Source organism: Temnothorax nylanderi, unplaced genomic scaffold, assembly GCF_030848795.1.
Source record: "Temnothorax nylanderi isolate EJ_2023f unplaced genomic scaffold, tnyl_v1.0 TNYL_tig0007_pilon, whole genome shotgun sequence".
Taxonomy (NCBI): Eukaryota; Metazoa; Arthropoda; class Insecta; order Hymenoptera; family Formicidae; genus Temnothorax; species Temnothorax nylanderi.
Genome location: NW_027249069.1, coordinates 2,909,447 through 2,928,355, shown reverse-complemented (window position 1 = coordinate 2,928,355; position 18,909 = coordinate 2,909,447). Strand labels below are relative to the sequence as shown.

Sequence of the window (18,909 nt, the reverse complement as noted above, 5' to 3'; positions counted from 1 at the left end):
TTGCGTATATAAGTCTTGATCTGATACTTCTTTTTTTTTCTGTGTACACTCGTGATCAGAGTAGTTGCAACACTTTTTTTTAAATGAGTTTAGGAACGTGAATTTAGATTCAGAATGAGAACTACTTCCTTATTACAGATTTCTCGCGGCACATAATATTTATAGTTCAATGTATGCTACACATTTGTATGTGCATGTTTGACAATATCATTACTACCCATTGCATATAAGCGAAGGTTATATGCAATATTCTCATTTTAAATCTAAATGCGCGTTCCTAAACTTATTTAAAAAACGTGTTGCAACTATATTCCAACCACGAATGTACTAAGGGTGCATTCCGATATTCACTGTCAGTTTTAAAAATCTATATTTTTCGTCACGTATACTGTAGATATTTTCAGTACTGACAGTTGCTGATATCGGAATGCAACCTAGATATAGAAAGAATGCAATCAATATCTTCCCGCTTCTGCAACTTCTTTCACTTACAAAAAGCGAATTAATGCTTGAAATATTCGTTCAACGATTCTAATAATTTTAATTGTTTTTAATTTTACAGTAATCACTAATTATTTATTTGTATATGTACTGAAGATACATATAAATGATAATTTATGTTATTAAACATTAATGCTGATGATATCGTTCTAAAAAAGAAAGAAAAAAGAAATAAAATGCTAAAATGTAAATAAAGAATACTTAATAATTAAAATAATAACAATTGTTACGAATCCTACGGTTTTGAAAGAGGATAATCAAGTCGAACGAACATTCTATGTCATATGAAAGCAGCTCCAAACCTAAGCTCCACGGTTGTTTATAAGGAGATTTTTTTTTCTCCCGTCCATCTGGAATATGCTAGGGTGAGTGTGTAACCTTCACGAGTAAAGCCGACACGAGGCACGTGCTACCAACGTCTTCTGGCCTATCCCTCTTTCCTCTACACTCTACACCTCAAGAATACTCGGCAACCAAACAACTGCGGCAGCTGCTCTGAGCAAACTGCGCGTCTCCAAATTCGTCTGTCGCTCTTATTTTATATGCTCAAAAACTGTAATCGCAAGGCTTGCGGATATTATTACGAATATAATTCGCGAAGATCTTAGGTATCGATAACCCTCGACGATCGATAATCCCGAAAAAATAGGTATTGATAATAATCAGCGATAAAAACAACTCTCAAGTGCATAACTTTTGTAATCTACTACTTGTAGTAGATAAAGTATTTTCGATAAGATTCTGATTATCCAACCGGAAGTTTGACGACAACTTTGTTTGGCTTCACTCCACGTACGTTAAGACTGACAGAAATTAAAATGGCATGTCGCGAGATGAATTAGCGGTTGGAGACATAACGACGCAACGTCCGTTGTATGTCGCACTGAAACCGAACTATGTACGAGCGCAAGTACAAGCACGTGTTAGTATCGGCGTGCCACCGACCCGACTTTCTGTGGTATACACCTGTTGCTCCGGTCGGTGGCTCTCCCGCGCACGTTTGGTTTCATCCATCGCATCGCCTTGCATCGGCGTGACTAGGCTGTAAGGCCATTCATCCCGTATAAGAAGCCCTCGGGGAAGCAAGCAGAATTCTCTATGCTCTCCTAAGGCGTACAAATACGACGCGCGAGTGAGTCAGATAGGAGATATTATCCGCATGCGGTGTCTAAATAATACTCGATCACTGCTACATATTTGTAAATAAAGGACTTTTACGGTTAAGTCAAGTCTCAGCGATAACAATTTCATAAGAAATTAGTTTCGGGTATCGGAAGAATATAAAATTGGTGAAATTCACGAGAACTCGAATGATAGTTGTACAGATTTTATAATATTCGTAAAATAATTTTGCAATTCTTATGTTGTATTTATCGATCAAGAGAGGTCTCTCTCTCTCCGGAGTAAGACTTTCCCCTGATACTCTTATCGAGATCGGGAGCTACTTAGATATCGACAACGCGAAAGCAATTAACTTTCATAATGCGTAGTTGGTCAAACGTGTTGAAAACGGAGCGCTTTGTGTCTCGGAGTCGATAGCGCGTCAGTGATTCCAGGGTACGTTATCATAACCGCGAATTATCATGCGCGGGGTGGCTGGCGGCTGACAAACCGAGATTATCAGCTCATTGGGGTTCTGAAAAATTCAAGGAGAGGCACTAGGACTGGCGATGGTAATCCCCCACAACGGGATATCGCAATCGCAGAACGGTCGGTTGCCGGCGCTGATAAATCGCGCCGAGGAACGGGGGAGAAGGAAGGGAGTCCTTGTTGCACGCGGCAGTTGATAGTGAGCGCGCGATGGTAACGAGCGGTAGCGTCATTGTTAACCGACGATTATCGCGAAACCGCGTGTTTCGCCGAGATAACAGGGGCAGGATTCCATAATTAGTCGTAAGTAATCTCCGCGCAATTTGCCATCGTTGTCCGTACCAATTAATTCGCGCTACCAACTACGCTCCGCTGAACAAAAACCTCGCGACACAAGCGTGAAAGTCATATCGTTTGACGATTTTTCTTCCAAAACTTTCACAACTTTCAGCGAAAATTTTTGAATTTTATTTTAATTTATTTGATTTTAATGGTATTTGCTATTCAAATATAAAATACATTTTAGATTAATTAAGGAATGAGATTTGATTACATGCAGCATCAGCATCTAAGCTGCTCCAAAATGAATAAGAAGCAAAGAATGAAAACAAATATGATCAATTAGCATAGCTAACACAGATAAAATATTTAAAAGATATCGTAAAGACTCTCGTCTGAAGAGACGAGAAAGCTAAGTAAATATTTTTCCTAAATGATATAGATGTCTCTGGGGCTTGTTTGGGTGAGATAGATCTTTCACTAACTCTTTGAGATGAGAGAAATCGTTCTGCGTGGTAACACCATAGCATTGTTACCCACTACTCCGATTACTGCGAAGCGTGTTTTGCCGTGATACGGTGAACGTGATAGAGTGTTCTCCATGATAACGGCGACGCATGCCTTGGTCGACTTCCTGGGTAGCCTCCCACCAGTCCCACCGTAACCAATACTCTGGCGACAATTTGGTTAACGATTCACATGCATATATAAAACAAGTTAACAGCCAGCATAGTATAGCGTCGGCATCGCGTCGAGAATCGTGGACCGCGAACCAATTATCGTTCCGCGGCTGATTAGCTACTCTCGCGCGCGCTCAGATTCTGTGAATCCATTTATATCAGAGTTTTATCGTTGCTTTTTCTCCCTGGAAAAACCGTACCGCACCGCCCCGCCCCGCCACGATCCCCTTCCCTTTAGTGGTCGAGCCGTTGTTACATGCCGTTCCTATTCGTACTCGCAAATGCATCGTCGTCGAACGTGACCGACATAGCCGCCGGTGAACTATAATAACTACGCAAATGTGATTCCGATTACGTGTGAAAGTCGTATAAAACCAATGCAAAACCCATTGCGCTGTGAAATCAATATAAAACCAATAAGTAAGATCAATATTGCGTTGTGAAACTGGCGTAAAAGCAGCGCGAAGCCGATATTGTGTAGAAGTTGCTCTACAACATTTGAGAGTTGGCCTAATTTGTTATATTCAGCATTCCGTTACAAATTGAGATTATAAGTACGTGTGTATGTGCTTTTTTTTGTAACTGTCAGGGGACGGAGCTAATTTCAAATGTTGAGAAAATCAGACATCGGATTCGGTCGCCGTGAACAATTGCACGCACATTACCGTCACTTCTCGTTTCGTCGCGTTCATCTGAAGCTTACAAATATTCATTAAACTTAATGTCGCGATATTGAAAGGAACGGGCGTTCCTCTTACAATTAATTTGGCCTATTTAACGTCTACGTGTGAGAGAAAGTGCGCCACTTTGGACTCCACACATTAGATTTTACGAGTGTTTGAGGGAGCTAAACAGCCGTCATTTTGAAACCGGAACCAAGATAACGTTCTGCAGTTGTTCGCGGCACATCTTCGCCAGATGCGAGACTTTTTGATGTATATATAGCTATAATCGGGTCAAGCCATTCGCTGATCGCACTGCTGTGGACATGGACAAATACATACGAGCAGACACGCGCGTCGCGTCGCGTCGCCTTTCATTCATATCTCGCAAAGATCTTCTCACAAAATCCTCTCGGAAATACTTTGTAAATTACAATCAATATACGCGGAAATTATTCTCCGCAACTGTGTGCGCGGAAACTGCTAAAACCCGATGTTAATTTTTCTCTTTTTATTCTAGAGGCGAATAAAAATAAAATGCAAATTAGTGTTATTTAAACAATGAATTGTAATATCTTGTATTTATAGATCAAGAAAGCGTGTCCCATGGCAAAAGCAATTCGAATTATTCGCAGAACCGAAACCCACGAATAGCGCCAACAATCGCCAACTGGATCGATACGGAATTGCTCGGGGTAATCAGTTCGGGATATGATTGACTGACTTTGAAATACGGGTGGATATTAATAGAAGGGCATTGGGGGATGTGTAATGTCTCGTTTTATGGTTTTACGTTTTTACCTCGACGTGCGCGCCCAGTGCCATGAATATTCGAGGCGCTATTGCGACGGATTTTCATTGCGTAATTCGTAATCGCAGTTGCATAATTCACACAATTACAGAATCAATGAAAAGAAATAAATCGGCCGGATTATAGCTCACGTGCTGCACGGAATGTACACAAAGAGATTGATTTATGTTACACGACGCTCAAATTTAGAATTAAACTATAATAGTTTGATTTATCGAGAAAAAAAATATCGTAATGGTCGAAATGGTTTTTAATTCTCTTAATTTCTGACAAAAGTCTTGTTACGCCAAACGATTTCCTCGATTCTTCTAAGCAAACAATTTGCTTGACGTAACAATCGAACGGGAAACGACTTGTTTTCTTGCGTATGTAATGCGGCGTACAATTCGTACGCGTGTCAGTCGAAAGCAATGACGGCGCGCTGCAACGCAATGCTTATGTCATTGCACTGACAATGAAAGTTAGAATCACTGTCTGTAGCGTCCGTGTAATCTTACTACTTCCACGAAATGAATTATTGAAATACTACGTTGCCTGCATTATGCCTCGGTGCGTCGCGCCATGGCGTGCCGCGCCACAAAGTGTCTACTTTCTCATTTCGCGCAATTATCAGTAATTTCATTTAGCGCGCTCGCTTAAGCGGATCAACTTTATAAATGTGTAACATTGTAAATATTTCAGACAACTGTAATCGATATAGTGACGAATTGCAAATTTCCGAATTTTTATTCGGATAATCCGAATTGCGATTTAAAATTGCGGCACCTTTCGTAACTTTAGCAGTTAGTCTCTCAAATGATATCCATTTGCTATACGTCTATACGTCTATATTAAAATAAGATGCGTTTTTAAATTGCGTTTGCAATTGTCTTAAGATATCGTACGAGATTCTTCCAAATATAGATTTTAAAATAAGAATCATTCGGAATTTTGTGATGAGAGAATCTTGCCAAAATCTTCTTCAAAGCTCTTTTAAACTTCGAATTATAGCACAGAAGAATATTCGGCTTAATGACAACTAAATTCTTGGAATATCTCTTAAGTGAGCTACAAAAGCTTTCTTCGATCATTAGATTTAAACAACCGTTATAGAAACGTTCCTCTTTATGGTTTTCGTTAAAATCATGACAATAACTGTTTGCCATAAAAAAGGTGCGGCGAGTCGTTATCATAGCTATTAAAAGCAGGAAAATACTTTAGCCGGCAGTTTTACTGACAATTATTTAGCGCCGTAAAATTTATGATTAAGCAGTAACAATCGATATAGATATTTCAATCGAGTAATATGGAAAATGACAGTCGTTACAGTTTCCTTCCTGTTTTGGCAAAAAGTAAACGTGACTTTCGTTACGTTCTCGAATTTTTATGTGTCGAGTCGATTGGAAGAAAACGCGTCACGAACCCCGAGAGTCAAGACACGCCGATATAAAGAATGGAAGTGAAAGGACATCATGATTAATAGGAAACATTAGCATTTAAATTCACCTCAAACTTCAAGTGTTTCGCTTCTTTTTTTACACGCTTACCTGCAACTCAAAAGTTATGTAAATCATCGAGAAAAAAATCTGATTCGCTCCGGAAGACGATCCTAACTGTCTTGCTCGCGAAGTCGATGCCCTCTTCGAGTTGAACAAAACGAGCCTGCCCCGTTTTTGTATTTTTTTTCCTCGCGATACCGCGCGGTTAATCCCCGTTCATTATATACCCGCGTTGTATATTACTCGCCTGCAAACTTGATCGAATCGCTCTTCAAACGTATTATGGAATACCCGCGTAGCCGCGCGGCCGTTTGCACCGCACTGTCAATATTAATCCAATATACGAATACCAGAAATACTTTGAATAGTAAGAGCTCTACTTGCGATATCTGCAAGTAGAAGAAAACGGATCAAGCAGTTGCCTCGAAACCGGTTGCCAGGAAGTATCGTCGAATAGCAGCAGCTACTCGCTCGACAGATCCCCTACTTAAGGATCGCACACAGGAGGCCGTAGGAAACTGCTCGACTGTACGGACTCTTAGATGAGCCTTGTAGCGAGTAAGATTTTTCCGGGATATGTCCGTATTTCAATAATTTTAATATACCTGTGCCCGCAAAAAAATTATTCCAGAACTGAAAATTAAAAGTTGAAAAGCTTCCTTGAAATCAGATGGAAAAGCACTGCGATTACAATATATTAGCCTTATTATTTTTACACTAATCTTTACTAACAAAGCAATGCCATAAGTTAATTGCACGAAACTGTTATCAATTCTTTATGTAAGGAGTTATTTGCTTTTATTGTGAAATGTCCCTCTTCTTTTAAACGTATGCAACGTTTGTAACTAAAAGATTAATGTGCCAGAATGTTAATTATTATATATATGGTTATGTGAAATATATACGAAAACGATTATTAATTTTAAGGTAATTAATTGTACATCAACTGTACAGCAATAAAATAAATTAACTTAGGTATTATGTCTAATAACTTTAATTACCTAATTCAACTCTGCCCTATCCCTCTCTATCACCCTGATTAGCCGGTGTATCTCGTTACAATAAATCAAAATCTGAATACCCTCGCGGCGAGTCCTCCCAACTGCAGGAAGTCCATACGAACAGTACGGATTATGTTCGCGCGCGAGCAACGATGACATCTGCTACAATCTGTCGGAAACTAAGTCACGTTTGTGTTAATCACGTTGGCACGATCACGGCGTCGTCTCCAATGTCAGAGTCAGGGTTAGTCTTCATTTCCGGAAATGGGACGCGTGCGCGTGGCCCGAGCACGGACCACATTTATATATCACCCCCCAGCTATACCATCGCAGACTATGCGAGTGTCGAGAAACATGTCCTACATTTAATAGATGTTCTTTCGATTTTCATACTTATAATATACCTATTATACATTAGCGCTAATATTGTAATTATTTAAAATGTTATTATGCAAAGCTCGATTTCTGTAATTGTCACTAAATAAAATATTAATAAAAAACTTGTGTTAAAATATTAGTAAAAAACACAAACTTTTTATCAATATTTTATTTATTAATTAATAGTTTAACAACTAAAGTTTCTTAGTGCAGTTATATTACAGATGTATAAAGGATATGCTGTTTCAGTGAGACATAATTTCTCTTGCTATGTTTGAACGAAACATAACATAATTTGTTTCAATGAGACAAATTTCCTATCGTTTTAGATCACAACCACTTTGCTGTCCTCAGCTACTTACGAAACACTCTGATCTCATTTTTTTCTGGATAACGCGTTGTGACTAAGCATAGTACCACGAATTGTGAATAAAACATGAGTCTAAATTAATTCACTGAACGCCGTAAAAATCTTGGATTATATTTATCAACAAATGTTGCGGTTTTCATTCAGTTTCATCCAGCGCAACTTACACGATATGCCAATAAGTGTCGTTTTCACAATTGGGTTGCAATATTGATCATATTCACAATATATATAAATAAAAAAAAAATAAGCACAGATAATGACTTGGAATCGCGCAATATTCTTCAGTGGAACTCTTACGGCTATCAGCTAACCCTTACGAGATCATTATGTTAAATGTTTTACGCTTCATTACATCTCGTTGTAACGAGATAAACGCAGGTAACTACAGTTAGTTCTGTCCTTGATATTCCTACCTCTGGACCTGCCAAAGGACTTCATGGCCTTGATTCCCATTCCGGCATAAGTGTCGCCGCCGTAATCAACGTACATGAGTGCCGATTTTGTGTAATCACTGCACATACACGTAGTCCAGGATTATCAGTGTCATTCGTCCGCGGTTATATTTTGTATTTCGCTACCGAACTCGTCTTCTCGTCGTTCCTTTTCTTTCGATGTCTCTCGGAACGCGGAAGTTCGTCGTCCACGATGAAATCATCTAAGTTGCAGGTGCACCATCGAAGACGATCCGGAGTCGACTCGTCGCTCAGTGTTGTAACGTCGAACTTTCGCACAGTCAATAATCACATATCGATCTGTTTATCGCCGGGTTCAGGCTCTTCGAGAAGACTATATCTATCCCATAATTTTTCCCCTGCTAACACGTCCCCTGACAGTGAGAAGATAACTTCTACCGAAGACCGACCGGCGTCACGTCGGAAAGTCACTTAGTGAATGCACTTTTCTTGGTGCGAGGACAATGCGCCGCTTCTCGAGACGACAAACAATCGTCCGGTGCCATCGAGATCGCCAATTGTTGCTCACTCGCCCGCGTCACAGCGTCGCGATGAAACGTACACAATCAGCCGCTGACCGCTGACAGTTTCGATTTGTCAATGGCGGGCCGAGCTCGGCGACGCGGTCACGTTGCGAGGAGGCCGGGAGAAGATCCGGGAGCCTCGAGTGCCTCGACGAGGCGCATTACTGGTCGTCGGGCGGGCGCGGGCCGCGGAGCACGGCGTGTCCACCATGTGTTTGCTATCAATTCATAACTGCGACCCACACGGGTTATTTCCGAATACCTGCTTACGCAACCGCTCGTTGCTCCGGGACCGAGTGGGAGAGAGGGTGGAAGGGGGACGCGGGGTGGCGAGATAGAGCGGGCTCCGATGGAGGGAGCGAGAGTCCGAAAATATGAGACGTCGCCCGGTCCGTCAGAGACGGAAATGCCCTGCTCCGCTTCGCGTTTCCTTCCCGCTTTGTTCCCGAATTCACGTGCGGGGGGAAAACCCTCCCCCGTGCGCCGGGCCACCCCCTCGCGGTTCCTCGGAGACGAGACCTCGCTAGCTACGACGACGACGACAATGATCGCGTAAGCGCGGCACTTGACGACGCACTCTCGAGGGAACGCGCACACGCGAGACGCCGCGCACTGAACGGCCGAGAGAAGTCGAGAGAGAGCGCGCACGCACGGGATCGCCGCGCGTCACGGACGCTCCTCGCACTCGGGTCCGTGTGTTGTGTATCGCTCGGTCGAGGATCGAGGTGATCCGCCGCCCCGGCTACGAAACGATCTTTCCTTCGGCGCCACCGGAGAGTTCGTTAAGCCGAAGCGCCACTGTCGGGCACGTACGACCGCGTTCCGCAGGTAAGTGCGTACACGCCGAAGAGAAGAGAGAGAGAGAGAGAGAGAGAGAGAGAGAACTAGAACGAGAGAGGAAGAGTGAGATACGAGGGGCAGAAACTCCGAGGAAGAAGAAGAAGAAAAAGAAGAAGCGGCAGAGGAGAGCAAAGGTGCAGGAGAAAAGTAGAGGAAGACTCGTCCAGAAAGGGAGGTGGAGAGCGAGAGAAGGGGGATCGAGCGTCGTGGAGAGCTTCTCTTGGCTTCTCTCTCTCGGAGAGAGGGGAAGAGGATGCGTCTTCGATCGCGTCTTATACGTATTCGCGAGGCCGGCCGGGATTTCACGGGCGTCCGAGGCGACGCGACGCGACGGGTCCAGCGACGAACGCGAGAAAAGGGGGGCGGTCAAGATTCGTTTCACACGACTCACTCGGGCGAACACGCGAGTTTTGCGGGGAATCGTATTCGGGAGAGCCGCAAAACGATGCGGTAAAATGCGGGTAAAGGCGTCGGAGAACGCTTTCTTCGCACGCTACGGGGAACGGACGGGAGGGAGGGGGCACGAACGAGAGTAAGACGATCGGCGAGTCGCCGGTTCCCTCATCGTGACTCCGGTGTCACGGATGGCTAAGTCGCATGACAGTCGCGCTATGTGTATGTACGTGCGCTCGCGGACGCCAGAGGGGAACGAGGCGTAAGAACGGAAGGAGATGAGGACGCGCGAAGGAGGTGGGCGGCAAGGGACACCGGTTTATTATAGGGGAAGCGTGCCGTAGATAGCAACTCGGAGACTGAGAAAGAAAGAGAGGGAGAGAGAGAAAGAGAAAGAAAGAGAGCTAGAGGGTGCGGAAGCGGAGAGGAAAGAAGAACGAGCGAGGCCGAATTGTGCGAGGAAAGACGAGGGGATTCTTAATACAACGTAGGCCAGAAGACGCGTAAGAGCGGCGGTATTTTCAGCTGAATGGAACCGAGGCGAGGATAAAAACGTTAAGCAGACGCGAATACAGGAATACAATCCGAAAATACGACTAACCGAGCTGTTTCACGAAGGTAGAAACGTAAAATCACGAGAGGTAAGGCGTGGGTCATCCGTGGGGAAGATACCCAGGTGGAATTAACGGAGCGATGGAAACGGAGGGAAAGAGAGAGAACTTTGGAAACGTACGCGCGAGCGAGATCGACGACGGAACTGGAAGGGACGTGCGCGAGGGAGACGAAAAACACTTGACTCCCCACCACGCTACGATCGCACGACGCGACAGCGCGCGGAGTGGCGGCGGCGCAGGCCTCTAGCCCTCACTCTTCTCGCTCCGAGTTTTATGAATGAATACTCTCCCGTCACACGCGGCGGACTAACACTAGCGTCGGCGCGCACGTTACGAACGAGGCGCGCGCGCGCTGTCCCTCGCTTGCTGTCTCTCTCTCTTCCTCTGTCGCTCTTCCTCCCTCACCCGATCTATCTCTCTCTCTCTCTCTTTCTCCTTCTCTCCTTCTATTTCAGCCGCCGAGCTGCGTAAAATCGCGGTGTGCACGGGTGTGCTAGGCGACGGGCACGTACACACGCGCGACGCGGAGTCCGCGCGACGACGAGTAAATACCGAGTTGAGTTGGCTAATACACGGGCGCGCAGGTCCGCCGCTGTCCGTTCCTTCCTTCATTCGGTTTGCCGGTTCGTTCATTCATGCCCGAGCCGCACGCTTTAACTGGTAGCTCACCTCGACCGTCCCTCGAGAGGTTCCCTCCTCCCTCCTCCTCCTCCTCCGCCTTCTCCTCCTTCATCTCCTCCTCTCCTCTCTTCCTCGCTCAGATCAGATCTCTTTTCCGCCGCTTGTCCGTTCAACGCCGCCTGCCGCCACCATCGTCGTCGTCGTCGTCGTCGTCGTCGTCGTGACGTTGACGTCACGCTAGATGAAGAAACGAGTCGGCACTTTCCGAGAATGACTGCAGTTCCTCGCGTGACCTTCTTTCATCGGCTGCCCGGATAGCAGGGTTGGACTATCTTTCCGAGCACGGTGGCCTTCGCCGGTTATATACACCAGTACGAAGAGCATGTATGGGTTGTGTGATGCAGTTTCTGATATATATTGCCGGGCGAAACTTGAGAATGTAAATATTTTCTCTCTGGGTATTGTTGCATTTGGAGATTGTTCAATCAAATATTCATCAATATGTGTGAATGTTTGTGACACAATATCTCCAATTATTAATATAATTCAACAGGCGTATAATTAGTTTGCTTCACCGCGGCGACATTAAATTGAGTTTTGGACGCCGAGTATTTGGATAATTCGTTCTGTATATGGAGCTTTATCTTGAAATTGTCGAAAACAGATTTACGCTACGTGTGGTATTTTCTGCTTATATAAATATTTGTGTGAAAAATATGCTTTATGCGTAGGAATATTAACAAAATGCAATAGTAATGAAACGTCTTTAAGTATATACAGTTTTATCAACGCTAATATGGCGTAGAAGAATACGAGAACGCGAATCGAGGTTTTATTCGCATAGATAATATATGCCGATAAAATTTACATAAATTCTTTCGAAAACGACTCATTTAATTATAGTATCTACGCAAGTAAACGTAATTGAGGGCAACCCTTCGATCTGCATGATCGCGTGATAACGAGCGCGCTTAATGGCATCAACGCATAAACAAAGGCGAGCGCGAGGGACGAACGGTAAAGTTTTTAGCGACGCGGTAGAAACGCGGATGTCGCGAGGCACTTTTACAGCTTCTTCGCCGGCGGAATAATCGACGATAAAAAGGGAGCGAGGCGTAATTATACGTTACTAACGCAAACACGGTTTTAGTAACTTTCCTACGGTCGCACGGTGGATCGCTGAGGATGTCGTGCGTGTGATTGATGAAAAACTCGTCGCCCGCGGGCGCAACGCTAAAAATTTCCTTCGCGCGGCTAGCAACTTCCGGCACGTCCGCAGGACCATTCATAAACTCGCCCCGGCATGGCACCGTCAAACGCGACGAGACATTCACTCCTCTCTCGGCTCCCATTCCAGCGGCTACCACTCGCGATTCCGCGAGCTATATTTTACGCCACTTCTCGTACGTATAACTGTACGAACGATGTGACTGTACGTCTTCCTATCTTCTTCCCTCCGTGGACGTTTCTCTCTCACTCTCTCAACCGGTTACGCTGCATTCGTTTCGATAGATTAACTGGGAAACGAATTGCCGAGAGACAATTTGGCAAGACACGGTATTCCAACTTCCAGTTACTAGTATGGCGAGCTTGATTCTAATCTGGACCTCTAACATATGCTCGTCTTATTGGCTCCAGATAGATTTCGATAAACGTTAAGCGACTCAAACTATAATTAAATCACTTAAATTAGAAAGCGGCTTCATCGCAGAAATCTTGACGGTCGTTCATTTGACTTCCAAGAAAGACGTACATCTCTATACATATAGATAGAGTTCTATTTCAAACACTGACATAAGAGTAGTAACAAAAATGATAATAAGACATTCTTTTATAATTACATTAATATCACCGAATGTTTTTATGATTTCGGAAAATTAAAAATTGTGGAGACACTAAGATTCTTTTATCGACAACACACACGTTAATGTGTTGAAATATTTAGAAGAAATGCATCCAGTTTGATTTGTTTTTTACCAATCCAAAGCTTTGCCTTAGACATGATTATCATTAATAATAATAATATAATTACGATGCTCGCGGTGCTCGTTTGTATTAAACGTCTGAACACTAATGAATCAGCTCCGGCCGCTGGAAATGTGTATAGTATCGCGTGGTGTACGAGCAGCTGTCCAGTTGTGGCGTTAATTAATAATTACACGAGGCGCGTTGTCGAACCTCATTCACAAGTCCGGCGAAGGCGGAGGGGACGAGATAAGTAGCGTGGTCGCGCGCTAAGAAACCCGGAAGTCGCGACGCGAGAAAATTATTATCGCCGATTAGCGTCGCGGAAATTGATAAAGCGCGTTGCATCATCGCGGGCAGACGTAGGCAGGAAGGGGTTAAGGAACGATAGCCCGGGAAATAATAACAATACGACGTTGTGGGAAGCGGTAGAAGAACGTGACGGACAGCCGTGAGCAGCCGGAGGATGCGCCGCGCCGCCCCGGGTGTCAGGGAGGAAGAAAAGGGGAAGAAACCGACGGCGCGGTGATAGATAACGGCGTGAGGATAAGAGAGCGAGAAGGGAAGGTTGTACGCCCGAAGGGAGCGGGTTAACCCGGCGCGCGGAACAGAGGGAGAGCGGAGGAGAAGGACGGAAAAGGATGACCGCAGGAAGGAAGTTGGCCTGGCCCCGGTGTGCAGGTTGTTGTCTGGCAACACCTACGGTGATCAAAGAAGAGAAGGAGGAGGAGGAGGAAGAAGAGCGAGGCGCAACAGGACGAAAAGGAAGAAAGATGCACGACGGAGGCCGAGGGAGAGAGGATGCAGGAACAAAAGGAACGCGAATAGATAGCGATAGAGAGAGCGCCGAGCAGAAGCCGGCCGCTGCTGGACGCGCACGGCGCGGTATATACTTGCCGAAGGCTGAGCAGGTTTTTGCCACATTTTTTGCGGCGCTTATTATAACTAGGAAGCTGATGTGCTCTCTCTCCTCGAAGCCCTACCTCGTAATCTCGGCGATCGGAGTGTGTTCGCCTGCGCGCAGGCAGGTATAATACACATGTATACACGCGAGACGTGTGTGTGCGTGTGGAACGTTTATCGGAGCGTACGCTCACCGTTGGAAACGGCGAGATGTAGCCGAGAAACAGAGAGAAAGAGAGAGCAAGAGTGAGAGAGAAAGAGGAGAGAGAAGTGGGATGGAGAGCGTGAGAACGCGTAAACTTGTAAGGTACGAAAGAGCGTAAGAGGAAGGGAGATATATTGCCGTGCTCCTTTCCACGGTGTTGGAAAAGGTGGTGATGGTGTTGGTGGTAGCGGTTGGGACTGGGTGCTCGTATACTTCAGAAAGACACACGCGTCAACGTCATTTCCTTTACGGCGAGCGTCTCTTTCTCTCTCTTATGCCGCTCTTCTCTCATGTCCTTTTTCGCCTCGGACATATCCTAAGAGAAAATAATGCGCTACAAAGTCGAGGTACTCGCTCGCTTGCCGGTAGTCGCGAATTCATTCGACGCTTGTTAGTAAAGAGAGCGAAGGAGTAATTAAACGAACAGAGTTTAGCCTTCTGTTACGGGGTTGCGACTTTACATGAGATACGACGAGATTATAGATAGAGTATAAGATACGATAGAGCAAATACAGCATACTGTTGATATTTCTTTTGACATATTCATCCGTTATCATTTCTTACAGATGTTAAAAAATTCTTAGGTCCAGTAAAGTTTCATAAGAAAGAAATATTTTAGATAAAATTCTATAGAATAGAATTTTTAAAGCTTTAGTAGAACGTCAAATGTTTTCCTGATTGGATATTAATGTTTTGCTTTAAATAAAAAAAAAGGGATTGTACTGTGCTAATTTTTGTTAATGTCCTGTTAAAATCGAGAAAAATTGTATATTTAAATGGTTTCACTGACATTAATTCAATAGCAAAGATACCGGCGGCTTTCGATCACAAAACTCGCGAGATACCATAATACGCCACTTCCTCCCGCGTTTACGCAGGAAGACGAGAGCACGCACGAAAGAGCGAGTCCTCACCTCACCTCGTAGCCCTCGCGTGTAAGGAGGATTGCGAGGACGAGCGAGCGAGAGCTACCGCCACTTTTATCCCCTTCGTTCTCCCGCATCCCCGTCCTCTCTGACCAATCGAGTTCACCTGGGTGAACGTTACGGTCACTCGACTTCCGGTAACCCGGGCGAGCTACGCGCATGGCCCACGGCCACGTAACCGTGACTTCTCTCTCGTTAACGCTTCCGCTCCCCTTTTCTGGGTGATTTCGCGATCTCGCAACGCGACTGCGAGATCTTCCTCGCGTAACGGCCCTACGATGCGACGCGATCGGATCGCGTTTAATGGATATATGGAATTTACGAAAGCGCAGTTGGTATACATTTCAACGTTGATTAGCAAGTGCAAAATTATGTTACTTAAATTCTCTGCAAGTCAGACTTTATTTTGCTTCGTCGTTAGTCATCTGTGAAAAATGAGAAGTTGTGCGCATTAATTGTTCGTTTAATTAATCTGTGACGTATGTTGCGCAAACCTGCGAGACGCTGGACGAAGGCTTTAGAAAATATTTGACATACGATGAGGCTGATAAAGTATGACAAGTCTCGTTACGTAACGGCGCGGCGTAAGAACGCATCGTAATTTGCCACACTACTTGGGTCCGCGTTAAATAATCACCGCTACTTTCTCGTCAAACTTCGGCATTTATTGTGCGACCGGCTAACGGCCGTTCGAAAGGATTGTCCCAACGACAGTTTTCTCTCGCAATACACGATTATTGCAGCACATCGGAACGCGGATCATTGCCGCGTGAAAGTCCACCGGTTGCCGCGGCAGAAGAGAGGAGGAAGAGAGAGGAGGAGGAGTGAGGAAAGAGTAGGAAGCAGAGAGGGAAGAGGCGACAATTTCCGGTCTCTCTCTTTCTCTCTTTCCGAACACACATCAACTCAATGTCTATTTTTATCTTCGACACTGAACATTCAAGCCGACAAGATGTTTCGAAAAATCTGCATAAAAGGGTAACTTGTCAAGATTTATACGAATCGATATATGTATATACTAATCAGTATCGAATTTTCGTAGTTAAAATGGCAAATAATTTCGCTTCTACGATATTTTAATTTTATTCATGTCATTTTGTAAAAAAATACTAGGCCATACGTTTTGATTTAAACGTTATTACACTTGATTAATATTAATGTTGCCACGCGTTTTACAAGATCATTAATCACATGAGACAAGAGATAAATGTTATATATTAACCACAAATTATATTTTTAGAAATTTCTTGATTCCTTAACTAAGAAAACTGGAAAGATGGCAAAACCTTTTCTTAATTTTTAATTATTCCGCTTAATTTCTCAATTCTTCCTCCATTTCTCGAGTATGCTTCTCGAATCTTAATACTGCTCTATTAACACGTGATACATGATAAAACGAGTGCCCGCAATACGAGATATGACGAAGGCGGTCTAACCCCGAGCGAGACACGTAGTCTGCAAATAGATACACTATTACACGCGTACGCGTAACGTATGGAAGCAGATTACCCTCGAAACAAGTTCTCGGTTTAACTCCCACGCATGTAATTACCTTGAAGCAGGTGCGGCATAAGAAGCACTCGGATAACGATAAGTATACGCTAGAGCTCGATTTACGGCTTGCTATGCGCTGCGTGTCGACGATCTCCACACGAATTGCCGAGAAAACATTTATTTATATTTCATTCCTATTTACATCGATGCCTTCTTCATAATATTTATTTTACTTGATGTTATTATGTTGATATTAACATTTCGCCGGGGTAGGTCGAGATATATTCGTTAAACGGTTAAAGTGTTACGTCTCTTGTCGATTACGACTGCGAGAGAAAATACACACATTGTTATCAGTTTACGGTGTTACATCACGAAATTACGATGATGAGTTCGATTACTCCGGACTTACGTAATATTCCACGTGTCAATCTATTGAACGTTTTAGACACGTGATTCGGCGCAATTAGAAATTTAGGACAAACAGTCGAGGCATTCGCGAGAAGTTACACGAAAGTGAAGAATAGCGGCAGGTGATGCAAATGCCACATCCAATTAACCTGGTCTATCGATTAATTACGATCTATTCAGATTGACAAATTGGTATGATTGACTTTATCGGCACTATTTGACGCGAGTTATTAATGCGTTTCTTGTGCGTTTACGTCGTACACGTAATTTACTAAAGATTTGTTATCGGCTTTTTTTTGCGTCTATCAGAACATCTCTCTGTGAAAAACAATGGATGCATTTAATGTTTATCGACTGGCATCGTCTGCTAAATTTCCGGAAATCGTTGCAGAGACTCGGCTGCAATCGTTCGTGTTATGAAATAATGTTTAATTATAATCGTTAGCGCATAGAAAGTTATATATCAAAGAAAACAAAATATCGTTAATTATAGCATCTATCTTTTGATTTTATATCACGACTTACAATTCATTTTAAGAATTCCGAAATTACGATAAATTGTCAAACTTTTATTTTATAACAAAAAATTTTAATTGGTCGACGTTAATTATAATATTATTTGCATTAACTAAATAATAAAATAATGATTAATGTATCTAAGTAATTACTAAAATTAATAATACATGATTTTTATCGAGTTTCAATATGTTGAAGCGGACGAGAAATTGAGAGAAATGGAGACAAAAGCGGGAAAAAGGTCGAGAGGATAGAACGAAGAGAATGCACGATGGAGTAAAGGTAGTGAGACACCGACCGGAAGTTGTCCGTCAAGAGATGCCTTTTATTCTAAAATATTCTTATCATTCTTTAAAAGTGTCTCCTATTTTTTCCTTTTCATGCGAAGTCATTCTCTAATTTGTGGATACCGCAATTGTAGAAACTGAACCGTAATCTTTGCATATGTATTACTGCTTTCACGGATGAGAAGAGAATCTTAAGAGAATCTTTATTTTTTTTACTAATATTTGAAATTGATGTTCTTCTGTTTATTGGAATTTTTAAGACTTATTTATTATGCAAATATACATCATAAATTTTTTATGTAAATGATAAAAAATTCCGGATGGCAAAAATATATATAGTTTAATGGACATATGTATTATTAATAAAATTAAAGTAAATTAAAAAGATAAATTTCATGTGTTTTACTAATTTTTCAAAAGTATCATAAACGATGTAAGCGGACTTAATGTATTCCGCTATTGATAAAATATTAACTACATGATATGCATTACATAACACCGGAAACAATGTCAACCGAAAAAAACCGTTGTTCGAACAAGCAAGAAAAGATAAGTCGTTGTTGAAGACTATCTATGGAAGCGAGCTCTCAGAAACGACGAAGTGACACGGAACGCATCGAACGGAAAGGGACGGCAGAGGAGCGAGAAGGAGATGAAGAGAGACAGGGACAGTTAGTAATGAATGACTGCAAAAGAAGCAGGTAGAAGCGAGTGCGAGCGAGCGGCGATGGTCGAGCGAGAGGGGACTAATGAATGAAGATAAGCGCGATGAAGATGGGGATAGAGGAGAGTACGAGAGAGGGAGAGAGAAAAAGAGAGAAAGAGGAGAGGTAGAATGAACGAGAGAGAAAGAGAGAGAGAGAGAGAGAGAGAGAGAGAGAGAGAGAGAGAGAGAGAGAGAGAGAGAGAGAGAGAGACCGAAGCTGTAGCAGTAGCGCGCACGTACATAGGATACGGTTAGAGCTCCCGGCTGGGGAGGAGGATACGGGAGAAGTTATTTTGGTACGT

At 43.4% G+C, this 18,909-nt stretch overlaps 1 protein-coding gene across 6 annotated transcripts in view; it reads right to left on the bottom strand.

Moving 5' to 3' along the window:
- Positions 1-18,909, bottom strand: part of Pnt (ETS transcription factor pointed) — a 102,659-nt gene that overhangs the window by 35,346 nt on the left and 48,404 nt on the right. The window contains exon 1 of one of the 6 annotated variants that reach the window (XM_071721155.1): positions 8,164-9,515. The exons of the other annotated variants lie outside the window; for them this stretch is intronic. Coding sequence (XP_071577256.1) covers positions 8,164-8,269 — 106 coding nt within the window. The 5' untranslated portion in view covers positions 8,270-9,515. Of the gene's footprint in view, positions 1-8,163; positions 9,516-18,909 lie in introns of those variants that run through there. 6 annotated transcript variants of the gene reach the window in all.